This window comes from Neolamprologus brichardi, chromosome 7 (assembly GCF_056152115.1).
Source record: "Neolamprologus brichardi isolate AB-2024 chromosome 7, ASM5615211v1, whole genome shotgun sequence".
NCBI classification, from domain to species: Eukaryota; Metazoa; Chordata; class Actinopteri; order Cichliformes; family Cichlidae; genus Neolamprologus; species Neolamprologus brichardi.
This window is the reverse complement of record NC_142110.1, coordinates 43,681,241-43,701,237: the sequence shown is the minus strand read 5'-3', so window position 1 is coordinate 43,701,237 and position 19,997 is coordinate 43,681,241. Positions and strand designations below refer to the sequence as shown.

General features: G+C 40.9%; 2 protein-coding genes across 4 annotated transcripts; both read right to left on the bottom strand.

The window, feature by feature from the left end:
• Window positions 1–2,407: 2,407 nt before the first annotated feature.
• Window positions 2,408–11,879, bottom strand: crkl (CRK like proto-oncogene, adaptor protein). Its single transcript, XM_006788769.2, has 3 exons — window positions 10,569–11,879; window positions 9,716–10,187; window positions 2,408–4,746 (listed from the first exon to the last, which is right to left on the bottom strand). Exons 1-3 carry the CDS (start codon window positions 10,877–10,879, stop codon window positions 4,612–4,614), a joined length of 918 nt encoding a protein of 305 aa, XP_006788832.1. The 5' UTR covers window positions 10,880–11,879; the 3' UTR covers window positions 2,408–4,611.
• Window positions 11,880–16,684: 4,805 nt separating this feature from the next.
• On the bottom strand, window positions 16,685–19,583 carry ccdc74a (coiled-coil domain containing 74A). Of its 3 annotated transcripts, none has more exons than XM_035906992.2 (7): window positions 19,032–19,583; window positions 18,654–18,701; window positions 18,439–18,556; window positions 17,442–17,637; window positions 17,239–17,339; window positions 17,081–17,140; window positions 16,685–16,874 (listed from the first exon to the last, which is right to left on the bottom strand). In XM_035906992.2, the coding sequence occupies exons 1-7, from the start codon at window positions 19,321–19,323 to the stop codon at window positions 16,748–16,750; spliced, it is 942 nt and encodes a 313-aa protein (XP_035762885.2). In that variant the 5' UTR covers window positions 19,324–19,583; the 3' UTR covers window positions 16,685–16,747. The 3 variants fall into 3 exon arrangements, with proteins under 3 accessions (XP_035762885.2, XP_035762884.2, XP_006788831.2); XM_035906991.2 differs by having other exon boundaries at window positions 17,442–17,640; window positions 19,032–19,580; XM_006788768.3 differs by having other exon boundaries at window positions 17,442–17,640; window positions 18,439–18,553; window positions 19,032–19,572.
• Between the last annotated feature and the right edge of the window lie 414 nt (window positions 19,584–19,997).

Sequence of the window (19,997 nt, the reverse complement as noted above, 5' to 3'; positions counted from 1 at the left end):
CAAAACTGGAGCAGTGTGTACTTGAAGGGCTAGCTGTGACTTACTTTTAGTTGGGAGTTAATTTAATTTAACCCAGGCAAACTCCTTATTGTGTTTTTGACTTATGGAACATTTTTGCCAAACATAACTTGTAGTCCTTTTAATTTTAAGTTAGGCAACTCTAGCTTCTGAGAAACTAACCTGAAATTTTAACATGCACTTTTTAAAGCGGTGGAAATAGAAATCTAACACCATTAATTCATGTTTAACGGGTCATCTTTCTGAATTCTATCATCATTTTTTTTTATTTTTTTTTTTGGCAGCAGAACTGTAAGTACCATTTATGCTGCCACCAAAAATGTACATAACATCCATATCTGATAAGTTATTGCAAAGCAGACTCTGCTCCTCTAGTTGCAAAAATCTCAGATTGCACTGAAGAAAAATTACCTTTGGATCACTTGCAAGGAAGTGACGAGATCAGAGTGACTTTCTCGGTCACCGGTTTCAGGTCATACTTCATAATCATCAGTGGTCATCATTCTAATCACATGTGAGGATCAGATTGGGGTTTAAAACGCCACAAGGTTAAAGGGAAAAACGCTTGTGCCCTTTGGTTTTTTGTTTATGGTGTTTGGAAAGAGTTGACGTGCCATAAAGTCAGTTACTGCTTCTGCTGATTGTCCAGAGGGCAAACAAACCACATTCATTACTATACCTTATGAAGATTAATGTTGTGTATTTGGTCAGCTATTTTAAATTAATTCAAATTAGAATGAATTCGAAAAAGAAAATTACTGTACATTCAATTCTGTGGGCCAAGTGCTCTACAGCACAACTGCCATCACAGCTAGCTTGAGGGCGGTGGCCATAATGGACTGTAGGAAGGCCTTTATCGACCCTGCTGCACATCTATTTAAACCCTCACTAACGCACACTGTGCCCCGAAGAGAGGTCAGCATCAGTCAGGTTTGATTCATTGTGGTCGTTCTCGCTGCGGCCTGTGCCTTACACAGTGCAGAGGATTACATTGATTGGCTTTAATGGCAACTTAACCCACGCATGAGGTACAAGGGATCCAGAGAAAAAGGACAAAGAGAATCAATGTGGAAATTCAAACTGCCTTATATGGATACATATTTGCCCGCTTTCATTAATATCCACAAAGTGTCAAATGCTGCTTTGATTGTTTCTGTCATAGCAAGTCTAGATCACTTGACAATACTAGGTACAGCACAACAAAATTTAAATTCACAAATATTTATCCCAAGTCTCCCCATTTAAAATTTGGTCAGGAGTACGCCTCAGATTTTCTCTACCAATAACAGCTTTTGGTAAAAACTAGTAGTGCCAGGTTTATGGGTTTGCGTAATGCTGCTTGCATCCATATTCCCCCTCGAGCCATTTGACGCAATGATCAAAATGCAAAAAAAAAAAAAAAAATCAAGGCTACAAAGCATCACTCTGCAAACAGGACAGTTCAATGGGGTCACTAGTGACTGCATCAACATCTAGTGTTTTATGGACATGTAAGTTTCACCAACTTGAAGACCGCTGCTGTCTGTGTCAATACTTGTACGTACATCTCGTACACACATCCGTTTGTGTCCCTTGCACATCAGCCTTCGTTTCAGGGTGTGGACTTTCCATGTAAGATGAGAGCTGGTTATTGTATCTGTGTATAGGTCACTGCAGCAATATCCACTTTTCTGAATATGCGTCACAATGGATTAAATATTAGCGTGCCAAAATATCTGGGTTTTGTTCATAATTCACCAGATAAAAAAAATTAAAAACCTGATACTATGTTAAGAGCAGTAATGATTTGCATAAACAAAACTAACACGAGCAACCGTCTGTAGGCTCAAGCTAAGTTATTAGTATCATTAAAGTGCCATTGACCTGTCCTAGTCAGTGGCAGGAATCATATTAGTGCACATTTAGCCAAGCGCATCAGCAGCAGTACTGTCCCCCAGCAGCAGAAAGGGTCATCTCAGAGACAGCAGGGCACTCATTTCTCACAACACTGTTGGCAGAGACCTTGTTACAGAAGTCATAATAGCACATACAAAGTATAAATATTGGTGGACCTGCTGCTTTATACCGCTCAGTACCTGGTTTGCAAAGTGCGGAACAAACACAGAGCATGACCACCAGAAACATTGCCCTTGAAAACTTTTCCATTCCCCGATCTGCGGGTCAGCTGACTGTCTTTTATTAGCACTTCATTAAAATTCATTAATTGCTTCCTTTCTCCTGGGCACGGGGAGAATCGAAACTGGAACTGTCAAAAAAAAAAAAAAAAAAAAAAAAAAAAAAAAAAGCAACTGTCCTGCGCTCTACATACACAACTGTTAATGTCGAGCCGCAGCCAACACGCGTCACACCCAACCATCTGTTAACACGATGACAGAACCAGAGGGCAAACTTAAAGAAGTAAACATTTTTATTTACTTGTTATGTACATAAAGGGTCTTTACCAGCACAGGTGTTAACCATGGGAAATATTAACACATGTAAATGGCATAAGAAAATAAAAGGCACAATCTTTCAATTTTTTTAAGTAAAAGACAAGCTTTCCTAAAATATGTGAAGAGAGCACAGTAATACTGTTAATGCCATTACAAAATAACTCAGAAGCATGAGGAAAAAGCAAAGTTCATCTCAAAGGGAAATTATCAGAGTGTATTGCTTAATTAGTAAGATTTCATTAAGCTTGACAAGAAAAACCCCAACCCGGTGTGTCTGTACACAGCAGGTGGGATTAAACGAGAAACTTTTATTTAATGAGGAATTTAATGACATCAAGCAGCATTTGGCGAGGGGGGAAAAAAACAAAACAAAAATATGATCTCCCTGGCCAAGAGGTCATGCACAGAGGCAACCAGCAGGCATTTATTTGTTTTCCCTTTTTAAAATGTCACCTTTAATACCATCACTCATTAACAAAAATACTTGATTTCATAGCTTACTACGAACTCACTGAAAAGGAAAACAGGGATACAACTAAAAGATTTCTAAGTCGTTTGCTGAGCGATGATTTTCTCCTTTTCCTTTTGTTAACAGAAAGCGCTAAAAGAAGTGACAGAGAGGGGGTAGGACGGGCAGGGGTGGGATTGATCAGTTTTTACAGCACAGACCTGGGGTTCTGCACCGTTTGCACATCTGTTTAATCCTCGGCTCGACAGATTCGGCTGTGGCACGGTGTGATGAGATTCTTTCTACTACTCAGCATGAAGGAGAAGAATAATTGGTGTGCAGACCAAAAATACTCAAGGAATAAAGCTGGTTGAAAAAAGTTAATAAAAATCCTACATTGAGAGGAGTATCATCACAATAAAAACTAAAGGGCCAGAGATGGGATTGCATGCGCTAGAAGTAAGACTTGTCTTACTTTGAAAAGGCATTGATGGGATCTCATTGGCTTGCTCAGACATTCCTCCTTCCCCGACCTACGCCACTGAGTTCTTCATCTCAGTGGAAAGGCTTCAAGTCCTCATGCCCACACTGTGTGGACACTATGTTTTTAGTACGTTTAGCCTTGTAGTCAGATGCTTGTGGAAAGTGCTCGCCAGGGCTGTTGCTATTTGGCTTTTAGAAACCCTGCTCCAAGCTTGGCACTCCTAATGCATATAATCTAAAATGTGTCTTTTAGTCTTCAATGATCTCCAAGCAAGTAAAGAGGCGTCAACGTGGAGATGCAAGGTTACCCCACTATCCATGTCAACAAATCCAAACAAAAAAATAAAATTAATCATTGGACAATGATTTAGAAAATAGCAACAATTATAATGAAGTCACATGGCCGTGTCATGTCTTAGTAACATAAGATAAATAAGCCATCAGCCAGTCAGGATGTAGAATGGATGGGATAATGAGATCTACCGTGCCATGTTCCAACTCAAATCCTCCACACATCCCATCTCTTTCTACTTTCTCCTAATCTGTAACACACATGCACACACAAAAATCTGTCTACCTGAATAACTCATGGCCAATGTGTACTTGTGCAATGGTTAAGGTACAACAGTGACTTGATTGTTTGGAGAAATAACATGACTGGCTGGTTAGCTCCTCATTGCCTCAGTGCTCTCCCGAGTCCATAGGGATAATTCTTTCTTTCCCTATTTCATACAAATATCCTCACATCAACAAAACAAGCATACATCAACACTTCCGAAAGTCCCAAAGACGTCAAACATAACAAATATTAAGAGAAAACTTTTTTTTTCTTTTTTTAAAAGACGTGATGTTATATGCTAACTATCCATTGTGGACACACACATACATAAAAACATACATACCCACACACACAGTCTGATGCCCAGTGATCTGGAAATGAAAAGAACACTAATGCAAAAATGCCACCCAGCCTGGAACAAAGATAAGGGAAAAGGGACCTGGGAAAGTGGGGTCAGGTTTTAGTTTGGATCTAATGTCCAAAGCTGTAAACAGTCAGAAAGCCTTGCAATGGCTGGCAACAACAACAGGAAAGGGGGAGGGGGGTTGCTATCATGGTACAGCCCCAAGCAGGCAAGCACATAACTGTGACACTGGCAGGAAAAGATGGAGACAGCCAGCAGATTCGGGTACTCAGCGATACGGGAGAGAGGCTTCAGCTGAACGCCTAGGTCAGTCACTCTCCTCTGGATTCTGTGGGTCTATGATTTTGACATGGGTGAACGGGAAGAGACCCCTCCGTCCGTTCACCTCTCCCTCCCACTGACCGCTGATGTTCATCCGTGTAACCTTGACAATGTCACCAACCTGAGAAAAGGAGGAAAGAAAGAGTTACAGGAGAACTGGTGTCAAAGTCTAACCTAATTACATAAAATATATTCTGCACGATGCAGTATTGGGGAGTTTTGTGCCATTTAAACATTTTAGTCAGAAACTTGTAAATCAAAACTACAATACGTGTCTTACAGTAGTCAGTCATAGGCCCAATTAAAAAAAAAAAACTAAATCCTTACGACAAGTGGCTGATGTTTGTTTTAAAGCCTGTTCCAAACTACAACAATAAACCCTTTGAGGTTACAGAACATCCAGTCTGATTTATTAATACATGCTTTCTAAAATAAAACCCAGACTGTCAGATCTCCACTGTCACATTTCACCGCAGGTTAAAAGATGACAGAAGAGCGCCGAGCTGTCGCTCAGATGGTTTGTGACACTGCGCGTGACCCCAATCTGTTAAAGCCATATGTTCTTTATCAGGATTAGGAGGGGGAAAAAGTCCATCATCAAAACCACGACTGAAAATACGATGTGAGGGCACACCAGTGTGGCATCGATTTGAATGAAGCTTCAAATCCTGTCCTGGACTTTGGAACTACAACGATGTCACTCTCGAATGACAAGTATATGAGGTATACAGTCATAAAAAGTATTAGTGAGATCTGTCAAAAAGTTGTAAAAAGGTCAGGTTTGTACATTGAGAACTTCATAAGGTTTAAATTTAGGTGTTAAACGTTGCCTTATGTCAAGTAGATATAAATCTTCAGCCAGAAAAGCCTTGTTATTTAAGAATGCATGTTTTAAATATTAAAAAGAGAGAGAGAGAGAGAATTAACTACCAATAAGCTACTAAGAGGGGGGAAAAAAGCCTTAAAACATAACATATTGAAGGTATAACTTGATTTTATCTGCCTGTATGTCCAGTCGCAGCTTCTATATCCTGAACCTTGTGATCTAAAATAGTCACGCCACAAAATTAAAGATTCTGTGCATTCAGTGAAGGCAAATTCAAAGCCAAAACTAACCGTGGAAACACCGCTTTAGCTAGTGAAAGTTTTTGATGCCTTCCTTTTTTCAATTAACCAACTATAATGAAAACTCTGATGAAGTGTAGAGACTTAAAATGTGGATACAGTGAAATAGATGGTGTACAAATCTGGAATTCCAAGAGCTTCCAGATTTAAAAATAAAAAAATAAAAAAAATAAAGACAGACCCAACCGAGAGGAAACACTCTTGTGGAGTTGTGTAATTGTAAAAGTACAGCAGAAAAAGTCAATAAAGCTTTTTAAGCTGCGTCAGTTCATTCAAAAGTTATGATGCACATTAATAGCCGGAGTCTGTGATCGTATACTGTGTATCAATCAGAAGCTGAAAGGGGGCACACGCCGACAGCTGTGAACAGCAAAGCTTTGTTGACAGGCGAATGGTGACTTGGGGTTTAGTCAAATTGCAAACCAAACTTGTCGGAAATTGCAAAATAGAAAAAGCAAGGCAGCAGATTACGCAAATGAACAAAGAAATGCATAACCAGGAGGAGGTTTTTGATTATGGAATGCTGCCCACCCCCCCCCTCAGTATTCACATTTTCAGACACATAAGTAGCGAAGGTATCCTAGAGAACTAACCAGCAGTAATTAAAGCTGTATCCATATATACATTCAGAGAACCCTGTGGATGTCTACATTTGTAAGTCTTCACAGGACCGTAAACACACAGAACCTAGATTGAATATGCAGATTCCTTAAATGAAGCTCAGTTAAGAGAATTCAAATCAGGACTCTGCAGAGTGAACCTATTGAACCATTCAAGTGCTGCCCATCTTTAAGCAGGTACAAGGGCTATCACTATCCACACTAGAGAGAAGACTGTACCAAGAAACAAATCTGCATTTGTTACATGGACAATGTAACGAATGCAGCAACACTGAATCTGGAACAGTTTCATTACTTTACTCTGAGGAAGACTGGCGCTGGTGGCAAAGTGGTGATACATGTATCTGACCATGAGCTTTCTGTTCCTAAAGCTGGAAGCACTGACGTCAAAGACTTTATCTATGATGCAGATTTCAACAACTACCATTATTATTATTTTTTCTCTGTGGAAATCAATCCAACCTTTGCAATTTAGCACTGTGCAACATCAGGTATTAACAGTACTTCCACGTCAGCGGGAAAGAGTTGGGGAACGAAACCTCCTGTGGCTTTATTGTTACTTATGTCCAATTGAAATAAACTAATACTTGGAGTTAGGTGGAGCTTGCCAATGCAAATAGATGTGGCAATTTCTAAAACCTGCGATGACAACATGAAATGGCATAACCTAGGATGAACCGTGGGAACGCATTATCCATATCACCCTGAACACAGGTCGGCGATTACAAGTTAGGAAAAAGAATCAAAACAGTGTCACAGAAAATTTTGGTTTTGTGACATTTACAACAAAAATATAAATAAATGAAATGGAAACAAAACAAGCAACAATGAAAATGGATGCCAATCAGATTTAAATCAATCCCTGATTAATAATAATCATTTCAATATAATGTTAGGTCAAGTTTATTTTTATTCTCACATGTTAACATTTTTTAATGCCTTCAGGTGCCAAAATTTGCTTTTTGCCCGACTCTGGTGGTTTATTAAAAAAATAAATAAAAATTAAACGAGTTAATTCCAATTCCGGACAAAACATCTAAAGCTGTTCACCTGAAGGTCCATCAGACCAGCTTGGGGAATCTCTTAGAAACAGAGAAAATGTACTCTTCACTTAACTAATGACACGAGCCAGCAAGCATTATACGAGCATCTATGCCGGCACCAACAAATGCACTGTTGCATCAATAATCATCTCAGATGTACTTTTGGGAATCATGCATGTACCGAGAAGAGCCACATTTAACTTTAATATTTCATCTCTTGCTAACCATGGCTCCATCTGCTGCTTCACTGCTACACCATATGATCACAGAGAAAACGTAAGCGGCAAACACAGTCCCGCCTCAAGTTTCAGTTCTCACATGCTCACTCTTGACTGCTCATTCGGGTGCAACCCGTCTTTCTTTACAGCCGTCCCTTAGCCTCGTCTCTTCCTCTCTTCTATCTATTACAGTAAGTTACATGAACATTTATTAAATGGAAGCTGGAATCTCATTTCGGTGCTAACAAAAGATGGGCGACAACAGGCCCAGAAGGGTGCAGAGACACTGGCCAGCTGATGCATCTTGTTTATGCACTCAACCAGCATCGCAGTTTGAGTCTAAATGAGGTTAGGGACATTTTTTGAGGTGACTGCTATTAGCTGTCAATTACTTAACAACACATCAACGAAACACCCCCCCCCCACACACACACACACACACACAAAAAACTGCTTAACCTTTAGCAGGATGCAGATATGCTCAATTTACACTCATTTATGTGCAAGAAAGAGTCACAGGGAGGAAGCACTTCTCTGTATCCATCTCTGCTGCCCTATTTTACACCTATAACTGCTGTCAAACTCATGGGAGTGAATGGAAGTGGCGCTACTGTAAGATAGCTTGCATTCTCATCCTTCCCCTGGGCTGAAAAATAAAAAGATACAATAAAAAAAAACAAAAAACTACACTACAGCTCAATCTGCTACTGGAGCTGAGTGTTTGAGGCCCACTATATTTCTGAGACACATATTGAGCATTGCATTGCATGTTTCAACATGCCACCACAGTCAGAGCAGATTTGTATTAGCCACAGTGTACCACTGAGGAAGGCAACACTGCTGAGAAATGCTTTCGTCAATGCTGCTTCCAGGTTAGCAGATAGATGGACAGCACTGAGTGTAAGCTTCAGTCGCAGAGACAAGTGATCAAAAGCCACAATGCTGTGGTGAGTTTCACTAGATTCCCCACCCACCCTCCCATTTACATCTGCAAACTTTTGTTTTGCATTTATTATTCATCGTTCCAAGAATCATATTAAGCTCTCTCAAACCACCCATCTCATATCTGCATGACTTTTGGTCCAATCCAAAGCCAGAAACTTGTTTTGTTTTTTGTTTTTTAACTATCCAAGGCTACAAAATAGATGTGGTTCATGTATTCTGACTGAACAGCAGCACCCCATAACCAAAGCATCTTTGTGCAGCCAGTGTCCAGAGCTAGTTGTGAACTTGCAGATAGTCTCCTGGTGTAATAATAACTTTTTATATTCAAACAAACAGGAAGGGCCTGATAAGCAAGCAGCAAGATGCTAAAACCACAGTTTGGTTATTAGTCTTTTAGTGTGAGCACACATCAAGAGGCTAGAATGTCAAAAGGACTCAGAAAAGGCGAAGCTTATCTGTAGACACTTTCTCACATTGAACCAGCAAAACTACTGCGGTAACTGAAGGCGGCACTGGTGTTTCCCCAGGTCCCGCTACTACTTAATTTTGCAATTTTAGTATAAAAAGAAGTGATAGTTTTACACAGAAGCCTCTCCAAGCTTTGGTCACACAACCTAATTTTTATAAGAGTAACCTCTTGAGATTGGCGATTGTTGTCTGTTTAAGTAACCAGTTTCACAACCAGGTTGTGAAAATGTAAAAACAAAGTCTTCTATAAAACCTCTTAGCTTCTGTGACTTCTACACAAGTTTTTCCAGTGTTTTAACTGAGGTGATAAACTCCAATTTATGTAGAAAAGTCTAAGCTGCACACAGACATTTTTGATTTATTTGGGCACAAATGGAAAAATAATTAAGAAATGACTGAAGATGGGATACTGCTGCTTTAGGCAAAGAAGCTTATAGCGTGTTGTACTCCAGGCCCTTACCTGGCATATTAATTTACTGCATGATGTTGCGTTACAGATCAAAGGTCCAGCTAAACAGATTCATGAAAAGCTAATGATTTAATTACAATATCCATCCTTTATAAAAATGAGCAGTGCATTAAAACATGATGAAATCACATTGATCGCCTAGAAAAAACACAAAAAACAAAAACAAAGAAATGAAACAGGTAAGATCAAATAAATACAATACCTCTAGAGCAAGAGCAGTCTTGTCGTAGGCACAGGGCACTCGTTTCTGGATGGCTTTCGCCATGACAGGGCCGTTCTGCATGGACGGTAGCGGAGCGATAACTGCTCCAGGTGCGTTGGGCATTGGAGAAGGCGTCTGGGGTTGGGCATAGGCATGAGCAAGAGCATTGGAGGGCTCAGGGATCCCATAGCTGTTGGAGTTTCGCGATCCATGAGAAGGTTGGCCAGGGTGGGGTGAAGGTCGTACCACTTTCTCTACGTAGGGCACAGGGATCATCCCAACACGTCCATCTTTATTCTTGGCGCTCCACCACTGCTCCTCCGGTCTTTCCAGGATGATAAGGATCTCCCCCTTCTTGAAGGGAAGGTCCTCAGCATCGCTGCCGGTGAAGTCGTACAGAGTCCGCACATACTCCAGATTCTCCTCTGCTCCAACCATGGGCTGGACAGGAGGGCTCGGCGTACTTGAATACCTTAGCAAAAACAAAAAATAATGAGGAAATGAAGAAAATGTTAATTTGTTATCCTTAAAAGTTATCACCGTGAAGCCTAGAACACAACAAAACTGCATTAATTGTTGAATAAAATTCTTTATAAACACAATTACCTAACTCCTCAATTACCAAAATGTGGTATCAGGTTTGGCTGTAAAACCACACAAATCCTCAGTGAGGTTTATTTTTCCAGTGGAACCAACACTTAAAAGAAAAAAAACCCAAACAAACAAGCAAGAAAACTAGATGTGTGGTAATAGTGCTGATTTTATGACATAACCAAGTGAAACTGGGTTAGTTCTGATAAAAAAAAATAGTATGGTAAAGTGCTGGAGGAGGCGTGGTGGGTGACCTCCCTACCTGGGGGCTGGCTCTATCAGCGTGGTCGTGTCCAAGTAATGGATTTTGTAGAACTCCAGGAGAGCTGGGAGGTGGTCGAACTCTTGATCCCCTATTTTGAACCTCTTGCTGGGCAAAGAGTTGATGATATAGTGAGACACTTTGGAGTTTTCCGACACCGACAGTACGTAGTCGCCGGGGCAGGTCGACGAGTCTCGAACAAGAAACATGCCATGTCTCTGTCCTTGTAATCTATTCTGTGCCTCCTGTCGTGACACGGGTCCAAAATACCAGGCGGACCGATCAGAGGAATCAAATCGAGCAGTTGACATTTCTGTTCAAAAATAAGTTAATGTGGCTTACAAATTAATATTAGTAATAATAGAAAGGAAAATACTACAGGATTGGCTAGGCAATAAGTTAAAAGCTGTATGCGTGGTTCCAACTGGCCAATCACAGCAAACTGTAGGATTTGGAAGACTCAGGGCAGGGCACTCGTCGCTCTGGAAGGAGTTTCCGAGTGATTTCTTCACAAAACGCTTCAGGCACCGAAAAAAATCAAAAACAACTTGGCGTTTTTGTTTTTTTTTTTCTCCTTTCAGATGCAGGCTGCCAGTGACTTGATCCAACTCTGGAGCATACTGTTGTCCCTGTGTTCAGCAGTCCAGGCTGAGGCTGAGCAGTTGTTAAAAGGGGGCCAAAAAACAGAAGAAAAACGAGCAAACTTACGACAGGCTACCATTGACGGAGGGCCAGGGCAACAAACGATCAATGAAGCTTCCCCTTTTCGTTCCGCCTTCCGAGAAAACACCAAATCTTCTCTTCTAATAAATATATCTCCTCCAGTCAGTGTCAGTTCTAAGAGCGGAAAATGTGGCCTCACTTTCCCCCCCTTCTTCTTCCTTTTTCTTACATCTGATAATCCCTCATCTGTGCACAAAGGTCCCCGACAGGTCACGAAACTATCAGCCGAAATCCCGCGGAGCTCACGGCGATACACACTTCATGGAAACGCGTTTTGGAATCCCCTTTCTCGAGTCGGAGCAGACTTTTGAGGCAACACAGCAGAAAAATGGCGGCTCGCAACACGTCTTCACACAAAAAAACGATTTCAGGGCAGCGGCTCGTCTCTTGCGCGTGCATCTCAGGAGCCACGACCGTTTACGGGAGCTGTCGCGTGCATCCCCGACCGCTCACGAGGGACCTCGGCTTAACGATTGCTTTATTTTATACTTTCCCTTATTTCCGCTCGTCCCCACTAGCACAGGCTACCAGAAGTACTGAGGTCGAAAAATGGCGACCGGAGGGCAGGTCCCGCTTTCTATCAGCGCGTCACTGACGGCAGGAGCGAGAGAGAGGGGAGGGGGGAGTGAAGGAAGGAGGTGGGCGGTTGGCGAAGCCACGGACAGCCCCTAGCTCCGCGAGAGTAGGTGTCAGTCATTTCAGTGAAGCATTCTGCTGATAGATTCTTCTGCTGTTCCATCGTCTCGGGAATATAGTGCATATAGCAATGTGGAGCAGGTCGAGATACAAGTGTGTTTTTACTCAGTGTTCCTGCTTTGACGTAGTCATTTAATTGGATGTTTGCTTTTCAAAACTTCAAAGGGAATCAGCGTGTGACTCAAAAATATAATAACACAACTTAGTATGGCTAAACCTCAAATAAATGCTAAACCAATCCAGCAGAGGCTAAGCAGTCAGGTCTTAAGTAGGCAACACTGATGTTAAAGGCTGCTGTAACATACTAAATGTGTATGAGAGCGAGGTGTTATTTCAGTTTAAATGCCCACACTGTCATTAGTTGATTCTTAATTGGAAATATGTGTAGGCAGTGTTTCACAGTCACAGCTGGTTCTGTTAAATCTAGGCTAATTTAACTACTATTACCGTACAACACTGGAGCATATTTTTTGCGATCTATTGCAGCTTTGAAGTACTGTGGAGTAGAAAGTGCCAATATATGTGCTTTTGACAGGTAGTTATGTAGGTGTGTGAAGAGAAGCATCATGATTGAGCTTTTTTTCTAGAAATAGAAACATTACTCTATAAAATGATTCACAGATAAAATAAGCTATAGTTCTGAATAAAAAAAAGTCAGATGTCTGCCGAACAACGTGTTCTTATGTTAGTACTGTGTTTAATGATTGTCTCGGATCTTTTTGTGTTCTGTGCCTTTAAGTCAGTGGTCAGCTCGTGTGTTTTTAATATACTTTTTTAGCCACATAACCGCAGCTCAAAGGTACAGTATATTTGCTCAGTCAACAACTTATTCATACCACCAGAATAAAATTGTACTTATTTCCTATTTTCATTTCCTGGTGTTATTTAACTTCCCCTTCATTCATTCGATAATAAGTATTATCTGGCAACGAACTGTGAAAAATCGATTTGGAGCTCACCCAAAATGACCCAATCCAAAACAGAATATGCTGCAGAGAGAGCGCGCATTTAAATGCAAGGGGCAGTGTCTCTGAAGAAGAAGAATGCAATATAAGAGAAAGAATGCATCTGAGAACACAAGCAGAGTGCGGCAAGCCATTCAGCCAAGCAGAACAAGTTTTGCTCAGTGATAAAAGCAGGATCTGTAAAGAAGTAGCTCTGTCCCTGTGGTGACTGAGCTTTCAGTGGCCGTGCCTCATGAGGCTACAGCTGGCACAGAACAGCTCTCATCACTGAAACACTGTCTGAATGTTAATAGATTTGCACCCACCGAGACTTAATGGCTTAAGCCTGCCAACTCCCACATTTCCACAAAGATGCAGTGCTGCAACTAATTGGAAAGAGAAACAAAAACAGACTAGTTTACTTCGAATTATGGGTAAAAAGGCTTATATTATATGCATGAACCATATTGGCTTCAACCTCATGCTTTGATGCATTTAAAACTAGGGCAACTTTTCATTTAAGTGATGGGTTTTGTGGGATTTTGCTGGGTGAGACATACAGTACCTTTATCTGACCTGCTGTCTAACCTTATATGTAGATGCACACTGAAGGTTTCTTCACAAACATCACCATCTAGTGGATGTACGCAAAAGGCAATGTCTGCCATCATCCCATTATCAATAGATTCTGTTGTCTGTCTGTGTGGCAGGTTAAGGTTAAGCGATACTACAGGTCCAAACGTAATGAAACGTGACATTTTGACTACCTAAGCAGCAGTTCCACAGTCCTTCAAGTGCTCTTTTGAAGTACCAGCTGCTACAAAACCCCACCATACTAAAATGGATAACTTCAGGTCAGCACACATGCAGCAAAGCCTAGAAAAGCTGGTTCTTCAACCCAAAAACTCACCTGTAACTGGTTTTGCAATAGCTTATAAAATGTTTGGCCTCTGTTAAACTCACATCAACACAGTAACCTTGAATGGCTGCTCCTTTTAGCTCAGTCTCGATGTCCTGCAGTCTAAATGCACAGATGACACAACTACCCTTGACCTAATCGGTGGTTGATGAGTTGCTGCACAAGGAACTAGTGAACAAAACCTGTGACCTTGTTCTTTGCACAGGCGAAACAAAAAGAAAAGTAATTATGGCTCGAGAGGCCCCCTCTCCAACCAGCTCATTTTTCGGCTGCAGAAGACGCAACCTAAGACACTGCAGAGAGCATTGCCACAGTTTAATTTCAGGGAGTCGGATTGTGTGTAAGCCATTAGTCTGCAAATAAATGCCCCTTCCCCCCAATTCATTCACACCACTAACACTTAAGACTTCATAAGAAACTTACACATTTTACAAACCATCTTCTGCTTGTAACTAACTATGTATCCTGTGAGAAAGTTACAGGAATTCCAGTGTAGTGATGCAAACTGCAGTTAATTATAATTTAAATCAAGTTTTGAAGAGGATGATTACATGGTGCAGGATTAGACCTGTGTCGGAAAGGTCAGTTTCTCGGAGACTGTAAATTTTGCTTAAAAAAGCTTTTTATTTTATTTTAATTTCGAACAAATTATAGATACTAAAGCTCCTGAGCACAGTTGCAACCTTGCTCTCATGTGCCAGAACACAAACACACAGTTTACCTTGATAAATCCTCCCCAGGGTCACACAGACAGACATACAGGAACAAGATCCTCTTAAGTTTTTGCCATATATTATAAAATCTCTGTATCCTCTATCCATGCAGTCTCTGGAAGTGTGGCAAAACCCCTCCCAGCCTTCACTTCTGAAATACTTAGCCTCTCCTATATTTTACTTTAACATCCTATCACGTTCCTGATCGTTGTCACCGGCATTCAATTCAAAGTTGAGCATGCTTTGATGTGAAGACTGACAACAGACAAGCAGCACACTGGTAATTATGGCACGAGATGCTGCTGTTAAAGTGTCAGTGCATTTTTAGACCAGTGTAAGGGTTTATATAGATGAGCGACTCACTGTTACAGCCTCCATGGCATGAGTCACCTTTCACCTCTCAGCCTGGTTTCCTAGAATATCCAATCAGGTTTCTGTAAAGGTGTAAAGGGAAACCTGTTTACATGCCACTAAATGGACAGATAGATAGATATCCATAGATATCTTTAAATACTTCTAGATTTCTACAGGTACACCAGGTTCACAATAAAGGCTTCAGATAAAGACTTTTCAGCCACTTCATTACTTCCTCATGTTTCAGCTTGTTGTTGCTTTGGTTCACACGTTTTTAAACAAGCCACTTCCTCATAGCATTTCTAAAACTTTAAGAAACCACACTTTTCTCTTGTTTCTTACAATATCACATAGCATTACCTGTGACAACTGCGTGCTCATAGTCTTACCATAACTTTCTAAACTTTTTTGTTCTCACTAATTATTTTTTCATTCAGTTAGTGAAGAGTTAATACAAGACCACGGCCTAATTTAGGAGAACTGACAACGTTGCTGTAGCCAGGCCTGTCGAGTGGCCAATTCTCCTTTTGGTTATTTTAACTTCCTTGTTTTCAGTGAAGCGTTCATATGACAAGCAGGTTCAATAAAAAGGCACACCACGGCTTGTTTATTTTATTCTGTTTCAACTTTATGCAGTGTTTATACTGTAAATACATGTCCAATATAGATGTTATGCATGAATCAGCAACTAAAGGAGCCTGTGAGAGTTCTTCTAAAGAGAAGAAATAAAGGGATCGCAGCCTGTGAAGCAGAAAATGACTCATAAACCATGTAAAGAGGACTGCAGTTGGGCTTAATTAAACACAAGTAATGCTCCACATAAACAAAGAAATCAAAGCTTTAAATACATTTCTTAATATATCTAATTATCGCTGTAAACTGCGCACTTTGGCAAATCTTCAGCGATCAAAACCTAAGTGACGTTTCACTTCTCTTAAACTGACAAATCCAGTGTTTGCAGTGGTGTATGACCTTAGAAACCAGTGCTAACATAACAATAGGACATTTATTTAAGGCAGAATCACCTGTTGCCTATTTTGTGTCATTATATCTCAAATACGACACTCAGCATGCAAATAACTCTCCACACAATTAGTCCACTAAAAGGAACAGTATCCCGAAGAGTCAGGCGGAAAGGGAAAAATTTAAAAGAACAGCACTGTCTTGTGCAGAGGACATTTATATCCTTTCATCCTTATGCTTAAACTCAAAGTGTAAATGATTAAATACTAAAGCTTGGCCAGTAAAAATCATTAAACTGCTCCTTAGCACACTGAATGACAAAAAAAGTGGCTTTATGAAAAAAGTGTGCTTTTATGCTTGCTTTTTTGTGAAGTGACAACAAGCCCCAAATGTCCTGAAACTCAATGGTTGAAAAAAAAAAAATATTCCCAGTGAAAAGCTGAAATCAGTCCTTCTGCTGTGTAGAAAAACTAAAAAAAAATCCAGGCCTTATAGAGCATTATTTGTGTTATCTGTCCATATTACACATCATTATGAGCAATAATTGTCAATAAACGTGACGTGTCTGTATAGGGTTTTTTTCCCGAACAGCAAACATTTTGACATGCCATGACAGGAAGCACACAGGTGTGTTAATGATGGTTGCATTCCACTTAAGGGAGGCGCTTCCGTACGACATGCTGCTTCACACTGGCAAGGCTTACTGGAAGAGGTAATCCAACTGGGCCATCATTGACTAAGTGTTGTGCGATTCCTGCTGCGACCACTCTATCCTGCTCAACTTTATGACATCATAAAACATCATCAATCAGAAATGCTTTATTTCATTATATACCACAGAAATATACTCTGGTATTTGTGTTCCTGTCACTGAACAGCCCTTCTCAAACGGTCTCTCTGCACAGCACGGCACCTCTTCTGTCTATCTGCAATGTTGTAGCCAAGGCTCTGTTTGAGGGCAGGGAAGACAACCCCAGACTGAGATGTTCCACACCTGGGAAAGGATATGTGGATTTAACTCGGGGTGACTAACATGCTTGGCTTTTCTTTTTCTTTTTGACTCAGAAACCTCGATCTCTCTTGCAAAAGGCAGCTCTGGGCTATTATGCAACCAAGTTTTGTGAAAATTAGCACAACAGGGCTTTGAGGAATCTGTTTTGTGCACTATGACAGAATACAAAATCAGACAAAATTACATACTGTTTTTCTGGGAATGACTGAAGGCCAAGTTTTGGTAATTTGTTTTCTTCTAAAGACCCGCTGAAAAACACAAAGAAAAATAGAAACTGTTATCATAATTTTGCGGCCTTGAAGGCTTTTGTATGTCGCTGATGATGAAAATGATAATGCCACTTCACCGAGTTCCATCTGAAAGGTAGGCCTTAGCCATGATGTAGTTTTCTGGGGTGATTTTCTTGTTTGAAACGATGTCTTTGAGCAGTGCTTTCACATGCACGATCTAGATGACACAGGGTTGTACTTTAAGTAACTATTTTAAAAGCCACAACAAACTGAGCTACTAAAACACTGAATAGCTAAGCATTGCCCTTCAGGCACTTACCTCCTGAGACTGTAAGCTGTTAGCATTATATAGCTGTCGGATGATGACCTCACACTCCTGTAGTGTGGGGGCCCGTGGGGGCTGGGAGGAACTGCTATGAATTCGGAGAGGCTGCAGTGAAGTGATGAGGCGCCCATTGGCCTCCGTGCCATGGTCCTGCCTGGCTGAATCCAGAATTTCAGTGCTTGCTCCAATGCTACTGCAAGTCAATGAGACAATGTCATTGAGGGCGATGTATAACATGTATAAGGCAGTTTAGGTTGAGAATACCTGGTTGTTAACTCCCCCCACCCCCCTCACAGACAGGGGACTAGGTTCAATTCACTGGCCCACTTTGCTTCCAGCAGGATAATTCATGATGTCTCAAAGCTCAGATCATTTGAAACTGCTTTCTTGAACCTGACAGTGAATTCCTGTACTTAAATGGCCTCCACAGTCACCAGATCAAAAGCCAATTGAGCACTATTGGGATGTGGTGGAACAGAGATTCACATCATGGATGCTTTTATGTCCATATGGACCATAAATCTCTGAGAAATGTTTTCAGCATCTTGTTGAATCTATACCACTGAGAATCAAAGCAATTTTGAAGGGAAAAGGGGATCCAACCTGGTACTAACAGGTCAAGAAGTTTATAGACATGTAAAAAGGCACATATTCCAGAAATCAAAGGGCTCAGACTGCAGACCAGACCAACAAATAACTAATTACATACTGGCTTTTGCTTCTTTACATGCTTCACGTTCATATCCTCATGAATTTTTCTAGTTTTATAGTGTTAATTTAACATGCACCATAATACTTGTGTACCTACATCACTACCTAATATGAGACATCTGACATCTTGTTTTTCTGTAAAGTGATTAAAACACAGAGCTTGAATTGTGAAGGGAAGGGGGGGGGGGGGGGGGGGGGGGAACTAAGATCATTTATGAAATATAACCACACTTTGTAAATACTGAGCTAGATAAGTAGCTGAAAAAGGACCACCACTCACCTGAGAGCCTGGTCCTGCAAGAGTCTCGTGTCCTGCAGTGGCTCCTCCACGTACAGTCCAGTATGGGCTTGACTGCCCTGAGTGGGTGGTCTACAGTTTTGTCGACTGTGTGCAACTCGTAGAAGAAGAAGGATCAGACATTAAGTTTAGGTGGCACATTGAAATTCACCTAAATGAAAACCCAATAAGTCATTACATGTGCTTAAACATGTTACCTTTTCTACTTGACTTAGGAGGCTCCATTATCAGCTTATACTTCAACTCTGCAACATCCATAACAACAGAACTTTAATGTACTGTACACTGCAGGTGGGCTTAAACAACCAGTAAGCAACCCACGTGTCAAAATAGGCCTTGCTGCAGCAAGGATGCAACAACGGATGACCGGGGAGTCTCCTGGTGGGTGGTGACATGTTGTTATATGGAACAGCATGCGGCTGGCTCTGCAAAGTGACACCGGATATCTGTCCACCTCCCACTGAGAAATCACTAAAGACCATAAGACCTATGGTAGGACTGCTGTCACTGACTTCTATGCCTTTACAAATAATTAACTTACACATACAAGAATTATGAATGCACTGTTTCTTCACCTTTATTCTCCCGTCTGAGGTTCTCTATCTCTGCGTGGAGCTTCTTCAGTGTTTCGTTGTGCTGTTCTTGTAGGAACTGGACGTTTCTTTGCAGTGAAGCGACCCGGAGGTCTGTGCTGCCGCTCTGACAGGACGTCTCTGCCGCTGCTCTGCCCGCTGGCTTGATAACAGGTAGTGGGAGCCGCTGTTCAGGGTTAGCCGGTAAGCGTCGTAGCGAGCATGGCTTCTCTAGCCGCCCTACTCTGGTCCAGTGTGGCAAATGGCGCACCGGTGGCAGGTTATGACTTGACATCGCTCTCGGCTTTAGTACTTCAGGCCTTCTTTGACTGAAATAGCTCGCTGTTTCACCCTTCCCATTGTTTTCCAGTGAAGACAAGTTAGCTAAAGGTACTCCTACTTATAACTTATACTATTTTCACGGTCATTTGGCACGCGCTCGTTCATACACAACGTTGCCGTGACAACCAAGATTCCTTTTTTTTCTTTTTCAGCCCTGACGTCGATCTTTCAGGCCAGCTGCGCATCCTTTCTTTTATCTTATTTCCTCTTCTAATATGTATTTTAACTAGTTTCAATTTGTTTTTGCTCAAATTAAATGTAGAAGTCCTACATAATATTCAAGACTGTTTTTAAAACTGTATTTATTATCTTTAACTTAAAAAATGGTGTTTCGCTATTATGTATCCCCCAATGATTTGTTTTCGGTTTTCTTGTACTTTAAATGTATTTAGGAAGTTTATGTTAATATCGGTCCTTGCTATAAATAAAGTTTTTTTTTTTTTTTAAAAAATAGAAGCTCCGTCTCCTTGGCTACAACGCTTGGCCAAGGCAGATCTTACGTCCAACCGGAAGTTTGAAAACATTTAAAATTCGCTGTTTAGTCGTCTTTACTTAAAAATCTACCTAAAAGATTAGACTGATATTTTTGTGATTGGCATGTGTCTTTGCCGATTTTCTTTGCCTTAC